The sequence below is a fragment of the Medicago truncatula genome, chromosome 7, assembly GCF_003473485.1.
Source record: "Medicago truncatula cultivar Jemalong A17 chromosome 7, MtrunA17r5.0-ANR, whole genome shotgun sequence".
Lineage (NCBI taxonomy): Eukaryota > Viridiplantae > Streptophyta > Magnoliopsida > Fabales > Fabaceae > Medicago > Medicago truncatula.
The window spans coordinates 38,695,280-38,703,988 of record NC_053048.1 but is presented as its reverse complement, the minus strand read 5'-3'; the positions used below and the strand labels follow the sequence as shown (position 1 = coordinate 38,703,988).

The following is an 8,709-nucleotide window of genomic DNA, read 5'->3' as shown; positions in this document are numbered from 1 at the left end:
AAGTAATTTTGTTGTCGTTGTGTTGATGGAACTAAAGAAAGAGCACGACGAAATATTCAAATGTCGTTAAATTTTTCATTTCTTGTGAAACTTGGACATAAACTTATCAAACAAAGTCAACACCAATAGAATACCTCAAATTTTAATGTGAAAAAATTCTCTCAAAATATAAGAAAATAAAAGCATGAAACCTAGTCTAGCCAAAACTTTCACTATGTAAAATAATGGATACACTTGAGACTTCTTAGCGTGTGTTTGTTAGCACGTTGAATTTGCCTCCCACCATGCTTTTATCTAACTTCACAATTATCACGATAGCAGAGCATTGGGACGCAAGAAAAGTGACTCAAACATGTAACCAAACAATGCAACTAGAGAATAAAAATCATAAAATGACCATCATCCAATGCCAAAAATCAAACAACAAGAGAGCACATACACCTTGTGCGGCGGGGGTCCCCTTTATTGTGTTAATATAAATCTCATTTTGATTTGTTTAAAAAAACAACAAGAGAGCATCCCATGAAGTGAGTTTATAGAAATATGTTTTCTACACTCCACTTGTACATTACAAAAGGAAATTATGATTTTGAGAAACAAAATGGTAGAAAAAAAGTTGAAAATTATGATAAATTTGTGTCCTTTTATGTTGTATGTGTTTTACTAATAGAGAAAAAAAGGACAACTTCAATAAAAATACGTTAATAGATGAATTCTTTTTTGAATGACAAATATTAGTAATTAGTTGTTAGATTAGTTTTTTTTTTCTTTTTGTGTGTGTTTGAACGATCACTCCAAACTCCTTATCTCTTAACTCAAATCAATTGAACTACTCAACACCTCAATTAAGAGTTATCTTTATTCACTTATTATGAAGTATAATCATGAAACGACACATCTTAATCAAATCTATGAGGAAACACTACCATCGGAACCAAACCAGGGGACTATCACCTAGTGCCCAGTTCCTACGTGCAGGCCTAGCCATTGCCCAACGTCCATTATTCTTCGTTTTTTGTGTTTATGATTGGTATACTTGATCTTCAAGTTATCCAATGTGTTCAAATTGATTCCATTGTTTTAGAAATTACTCACAAAGTTTAGAGACCACAACTAACATGTGAAAAACAAAACAAACATCCTTCTTGAACAATATCTCTTATCATCGTATGAAGTATACCAAAACAAAATCAAATTCCTTGCTAGAGGATCAAACTCCACCGTTTTCCGTACAAGTCAAGCTGAAAAATATTATGCTCGATGAGGATTGAACAATAAGAACATACAATTCATAAGCAATAAAATCAAGGAGAAAGATGGAGTGACGTACACAATTTCCTCATCTAAATCTTGTCTCATACATATAAAGAAGAAGCCAAATTTAGGGTAGACGAACTTATCTTCTACTTCAATAGCATCTAATATGGACCATATTTGGAAAAGTTTTGGATGCAATACTAAAAGAAGAAAAAAAATCGTTGTTATAATTTTATCGTTATTTTAAATTTCTAATTCTTGAAAAGTAACAATATATTTTAAATTATTTTCAAAAATTTTAAATAAGTGGAAAGTGAAAAAAAATTGATAACAAAAACATGTGAGACATAAACCAAAATATATAAGTAGAAAGATTTCATCAACATTTTATAACCTTCCCATATGAAGCTTGGAAAGACGTCTAGCTAAGCAAACTGATCTACGTACAAGGCAGGGGATTACAAAAGCAGGGTTGTCCATAACGAATCCTTTAAGAATCTGAAATTCTTCAATTGATTTAGACATATAACCTCTTTGAGATATCATCTGAGAGAGAAGATTTTTTATCAAATATATGTTCATTAACAAAGATGAGGGATAAATCAAGAAGAAAAATAAATATGTTCTCTATTTTATTGTTTGAATGATACATTCTTCAACGTAAATTATATTTTTGAATGATAAATTTTATAAACCAAAGAACTTTTACAAAATATTTTGTTAATATTAAATTTAGAGAAGTTCAAATACCATCTAAAAATTTAGAATTTGAAATTTCTTTCCTACACTATACAATGTGAATCTCAAATTGGCCCTTACAATTCTTTCAAATTTTGTGAATTGATTCTTATTTTTTTTAACTATATAAATTTTAAACAAAATCAAATTGGTCCTATTAATTTTTAAAAATTACATATTGGTCTGTTTTTTCTCAAAAATTTACAAATTAGTCCCTAAGTTTTATTATTTTTGTAAATTGACTCCTCAACTTTTTGAAATTTCATATAAATAGCCCAATACATATTGAGAATGAAGAATATTGTTGCACAAACCAGAAGAAAAAAAACTAATTTAGAAATGAAGGGATTTAAAATAAAGCATTTAACTTGTTTAAAATTCTATTTTTCTTAGAATTTTCAATTATCCAATCAAAACATGAATTGGGTTTGCGTGCAAATAGAAGGGTGTGACTGCATTGGATCCAATCAGATCTAAATCATCCGATTAACATCTTACAACCTAAATTTTAATTTTAAAAACAAATAAAATCCAAACTTAAAATATGGATCATTTAATCTTAATCTAACGATTCAAATATAATAACTACACCATATGCATTTTAACTACACTCAATCCATATCCCTACAAACATAATGTTAATGATTCCCTAATCAACTTACACCTATCATCAAGATATTTCAAGTAAAATACAAAATTTGACCAAATTTACATGAAGCAATATATGTTTTTTTTTTCTATACAAATTCCACTTTTGTTTCATTATTAATTTTTCCACGCTACCTAGTTGTCTTTGTTTACCCTTTTTCCAGCCTACTACTCACTTCATCTCTTAAATGCACTCTCACACAAAACATTAGCTATGTTTCTTCTAAACTTCACTCTCTCTCCTTTTGTCCTTCTCACTTTACTTTCCTCCTACAAAAGTTAGTAAAGCTCTTAACTCTTTACCTCAATTTCCATCTGTTTTTTTGTGTCATTTTCTTCCCCCAACTCGTCACTCTAAACTATGGCTGATGCCAAAGATTCCTTCAGGATGGAACCCAAATCTTCAACAACCTCAACCTCACAAAAACATCATAGGACTTTCTTGATGGTTCAAAACATCCTCAGAATCTTGGTCATTGTTCTAACTGCTGTTTCAATTGTAGTTACTGTCACCAACAACCAATCTGTTATGCTGTTCTCTATCCGGTTTGAAGCTCACTTTTATTACACATCTTCTTTCAAGTAAGATTCAATTTCATCACAACCCATTTTCCATTTTCATATGTATAAACAAAAAAGAGTATTTTTTTTTATTTATTTTTTAATTTTCTATATTTATTTTGTCTTTGGCACTAGATTCTTTGTTGCTGCAAATGGTGTGGTCTGTTTCATGTCTGTGCTGACACTGATATTCAACCTTTTGATGAGGCAACAAACTCCTCAACGAAAAGACTACTATTTCTTACTATTTTTGGTTGATTTGGTAAGCTTAATCTTTTCATTTTTAATCCTTCATGTTCAAAAAAGAAGATATATGTCTGAAAACAGAAATTGCAGGTCCATGTTAAAATGTTATTGGCTTAGACATGTTTTGTCGGTAAAAATAGATTTTTTTTTGAATTTTTTTTATGTAATTCTGGTATCATATACCCCCAATTGTAACTCATTTAGGTTGGTTTGGTTTGGTGGTTTTGACTCTGACTTTAGAGCATACTCTTTTTAAAGTTTTAGTTTCAATTTTTACCGATGTCAATTTTAGAGGGCTAGTAAAGCTTATTTGAGCAATAAAAAATCTTGTTAATTTATGATATTTTAAAATAATCCCTAATTTAATGTTTTAGTCAAGTCAATTTCCGTTTGCCTAGTGCTGAGGTAATTAACCAAGTTATACATGTCATTGTTTATCATGGAATATATGATTGATAATATGTGGCAACAATGACATTATGTTTTTTTAGGGGGATGACATTATATTTTTGTTATCTATGTCAAAGTCGAGCAAAGTAAACGCATATTGGTCACATAGACTGAAATTTAATTGTTCACATACATAATCCATATGTTTGTTAGAAGGTGAATGTAAATTTCTGTATTAGTGTCCATCTAAAATATAATTACGACTTTTACATATATTTAACTTGTATTTTTAAGATAATTTTTTTTCTGTAAATTTCTTAAACAATGTCCTTAAGACACTATTAGCAAAACCCAAACAACATAATCACGGTTTTTCTTTCTTTCTAATTTCTATTATGGCATGTTTGTTATGAAAAATTGGTGAATTTTGATCAGGTGATGACGGTGTTGCTGATAGCTGGATGTTCAGCAGCCACAGCCGTTGGATACGTGGGACAGTATGGAGAGAAACACGTTGGATGGACTGCAATCTGTGACCATGTGCAAAAGTTCTGCAAAACCAATTTGATTTCACTTTTGCTTTCATATTTGGCTTTCTTTGCCAATTTGGGACTCACAATTTTAATAGCCTACAAGTTCACCTCTTAATTATTTTATCCTATCAATTTATCAGATTCACATGGATCTTGTATCTATCATCATGGTTGTGTTGTGTCGTTTTATATGAAATTTCTTATATGGTATCTATTTGTAGTATAATTTTTTTCAGTTTGGTGTATGGTTTTAATTGCAAACAAATTGCTAGTACAACATACAACTACCTTAAGGAAGACTGAATTTCTGATTTATAAATCATAATGATGCTTTGATAATGACTTGTGTCCTGTAAAATAAGGGCCATAATACTTTGCTTCTCACCTAGGCATGGCATTTGAACCCATCCCATCCAAACCTCCACCTCGTATTTAACAGGGAAAAGACGTTTTAACCGGATGTGGTGTGGGAAAACCCGCTCCGTATCCACCCCAGCCCGTTTATTTTAAATTACTTTTTTACCTTTATATTTGATAATCATATCATCATTATTTATAATTATAATCCTACAAGTTCTTCCTCAATATTCGAATACCATAATTAAAAACTATCATTCTATTATTAATTACTTGATTAAATTAAAAAAAAAAAAAACAACTAAATCATTCTCTAGCCCATTACATTGTTTAGTTAATTAAATTAAAAAAGAAATGAAAATCACATATTTTCAATATCCCACTCCAACACTACATCAATTACTTAAACAGGGAGGGGGAAAAATTCAAGTAGTTTATGCTAAAAAAAACAATAATTTGAATATCATAATTATGGACACGGATCCCCTCCAGTAAATCTTCTCCTGCGGTCTGTCCTACGGTAGTTACAACCGTTGGATCTATACACAGATGAGATAGAAAAAAGTAAAAATAATATCAATCATTGGATCACGCGTGAGAGATGGCAGCACATAGGAGATGATCCTTGTCCATAATTATAGCATCTTAGCTACCCACTAACCTCTTAAAGAAAAAATAGCAGTTTCTAATATTACCCATTAACCACATATCAACACATTTTAAAAAAGAGCCATTATTATAAACCTATTTTCCTAAACATTATAAATAGTATTTTTTATTCCTTAAAGAAAAAATAGCATTTTTATTCTTATTCTAATTTTTTTTAAGGATTATTCTTATTCCTCTTGACACCGTAAGTTCTCTCTCCGAATATTATGTTTATTACCTCTACTTTAACATTTGTGGAAGTTTCTAATATTTAGATAGTCTTTTAGCATGATATTCTTATCAATGATCAAAATTTATTAACTAATTAAATAAAAAATAGGAATTGATTAACAAAAGTATACCCACGTTCCACTAAAAAAAAGAAGTGGCATGTTATTAACTTCATTCCTTCAAAAGAAAATGTTTTTTTTTGAAAGATTCAAAAGAAAATGTTATTAACTTCATTTTCCAAAAAAAAAAAAAAAAAAAAAACCCACTATATTTCCCACCAAACTATATGCCGATACTCCCTTTCCAATAGATAAATAAATAAATAATCAAAATTAAATAGATTAACTTAATTTATTAATAATAAAATTAAAAAAGCATCTATTTTACATATCTCACTACATTAACCCGCTAAGGTGAAAAACATAACCGTAAGTCAATACTCATAACTCTCTTTCTATTAATTAAATAGATAAAAAAAAAATAGGAATTAAATAATTCAACTAAATTTATTATATCTCACTAAACCACACCACTAATATTGACTCATTTCTTTTACATGATGAACTCACTAATAATAATAAAAATAAAAATAAAATAAAAAAAAACTCTTTGAAATACCCAAGCACCTATTTATCTAAATTTTTCGAATTGAAAAAATGCTCTTTCATTTACACACACGGTCTAAATAGAGAGCACGACCAATACCAAAAATATTCACATGAATATATCTAAATCTATATGTTTAAATACATCAATTATTAAAAATAATTCTACAAATATTTTCCGTTCATCGCACGGGTAGATGTTTAGTTACTCTTCTTAACATAGCTAGTACTCACCTAAAGAGAAAGAAAGAAAGGAAATGCAAGCACAGTGTCCCTCTCATTGGCTTAGCATAATAAGATTTTTGCCGCTTAAAAAAAAGATATTTTTTGTTGATGTGGAAAAAATTGATTTTTTTTTTACGACAGTGACGCGGGTGGGGTTGGGGCGGGGCTTGGAAACTCATCCCCTCTAAATGCAGGTTTGGGTGCAAATTTGATATCCCTGACAAATTTAGGGTGGGGCAAGGATGAGTACTGTGAAACGGGGGTGAAGGCAGGTATGTCAAAACTCGTCCCCAACCCGTCGTTGCCATGTCTATAATCTGACCTTCTTTAATTAATAATTCCACAATTAATTATGACAATCAGTTGTCTTCAATGTTGTACGATTTTTAGCTTGATCTTACATTTTACTAATATTTTCTTTGGTGGAATTTCTGGTAGTATGTTTGGTGTTTGATGCATGTGAACCCCCCTTCTTATGAATAGTAAAGCTCAAAATTAAATTCTACTATATGTCTCCTACTTGTTAAGTAGTAGAGGAACCAAATTAGGAAACGAGTATGAGTATAAGGTGAGGTGAGAGCAGCAATTCATAAGTAAGTAATAATCGCTCTTTTTATTGGGTTCTATGTCATGGGTATGAATTTTTCACGACCGATTAGAAGTAATAATCACTCTAAAACTGTTAAAAGATGGACCCTCCGCACCTCACACATTGATGTAGCAGTTTGCATGATCTAAATTATTTTGTATTTGATCTAAGACGATGCAACTGCTACATTATTAGGGGTAGGAATAGGCTAGACCGTCTATTAGGGGTCTATGATCCGGCCTATTTAAAGCTTAGATCGGCCTAACTCCTTTATTAAATAAGTTAGGCTTAATTTTTTTTTAAAAACTCTTTAATTTAAATAGGTCAGACTAAAGTTTATAGAAAAGCCTACTAGGCCTATAAGGTGTGTCCATATATGTGTAATTATATACTATATTATATAATAGACGCGTATTAGCCTCTACAAAATACATTATATAAAACACGCCTCTGTAAAATGGATGTACTAATTCTACAAAATTTTATTGGATATATATATATATATGCGCGCACATTACTAAAGTGGGGAAAAATGAATGTACATGCTTTACAAAATTTTATTGACCTATTAGCCTTTTAAAAAATATATGTTTATTAACTTTTTTTATATATAGGTAAAATGTTATATTTAAAATTGTTAGTACAAATAGGCATTTAGACAAGCTAATAGGTTAGACCGGACTTTTAAAAAGGTGAGGTCAAGTTTAAAATATAGCCTTTGACAAACTAATAGGTCATGTTTAAGCTTTTGTTTTTTCAATTTGGTCTGAGCTATTTAAGCAAAACCCGACTCGGCCTGACATATTCCCACCCCTGTACGCTATACAGTGTGTAGAGTTATAGAGGATAGATCAAGCTTTTTTTTTTTTGTTTTTGACAAAGTTAGATCAACCATATAATCAATAGAATTGATGTCTTATTAATTTTTAAATTTGTGAACAAGCTTTAAATTTGTAGGGTATGACATTTTCTAATGGTAAAAGACCTTTATTTTGGAGGGATTATGTCCACTTTAAACATGTGTGGGAAAAGGAAATTGGACTCCGTATAGTTGATATTTTCCTCCGCAGTCACGCAATTAGATTTTAAGGAATTTTGTAATTTAAAAAATCTGAATTCAGATTGTCTAACTTATTGTTGAATGGTTTCACCTACATTTTGTCAGAGTATGGATATTTGACTTGGAAGGTAGCTTATCTCTATAAGCATACCTCACATGCACCTCCATTGTGGAGATATCTACAATGGTACTTGTTGAGGAGAGAGTCTCATATAAGCATCCTATCTCTTTGTGGCTTCCATTGATAGATGATATAAAATTATTAGCGGTGGCGGAGTCCTTCATGGACTGGGGTGGGCCGTGGCCCATCCGGAAAATCAACGATTATAGGTCTATTTTGCGAGATTTTATACGATTTTATGTCGGTTTTAGGTTTCGGTTGATCCAAATTCCCGCAAATTGGTGTAGTGGTCCACCCAAAAAATTTAAATAATTCAATTATAGATCTAATTTACGAGATTTTAAACAATTTTTCAATAGTTAATTTTAGTGGCCCACCCTAACATTTTTTTTGGCTCCGCCACTGATTATTAGTGTGTCTCATTTAAAAAATTTGTGCGATGTGTTGGGTTGGAGTGATTTAAATACTACTATTAAAAAGTTATAAATGAATAATATATC

General features: G+C 30.5%; 1 protein-coding gene across 1 annotated transcript; it reads left to right on the top strand.

The window, feature by feature from the left end:
* The first annotated feature begins 2,789 nt into the window (after positions 1-2,789).
* LOC11437211 (CASP-like protein 1F2) lies at positions 2,790-4,670 on the top strand. The gene is made up of 3 exons (XM_003624381.4): positions 2,790-3,225; positions 3,340-3,466; positions 4,276-4,670. The coding sequence occupies exons 1-3, from the start codon at positions 3,005-3,007 to the stop codon at positions 4,486-4,488; spliced, it is 561 nt and encodes a 186-aa protein (XP_003624429.1). The 5' UTR covers positions 2,790-3,004; the 3' UTR covers positions 4,489-4,670.
* Positions 4,671-8,709: the final 4,039 nt, after the last annotated feature.

What these genes read in the sequence shown, in the direction of transcription:
- LOC11437211 (XM_003624381.4), top strand. Translation starts at nt 3,005, where the DNA reads ATGGCTGATGCCAAAGATTCCTTCAGGATGGAACCCAAATCTTCAACA. An exon ending in TATTACACATCTTCTTTCAA is followed by an intron (nt 3,226 to 3,339) that starts GTAAGATTCAAT and finishes CTTTGGCACTAG; the next exon opens with ATTCTTTGTTGCTGCAAATG. An exon ending in TACTATTTTTGGTTGATTTG is followed by an intron (nt 3,467 to 4,275) that starts GTAAGCTTAATC and finishes AATTTTGATCAG; the next exon opens with GTGATGACGGTGTTGCTGAT.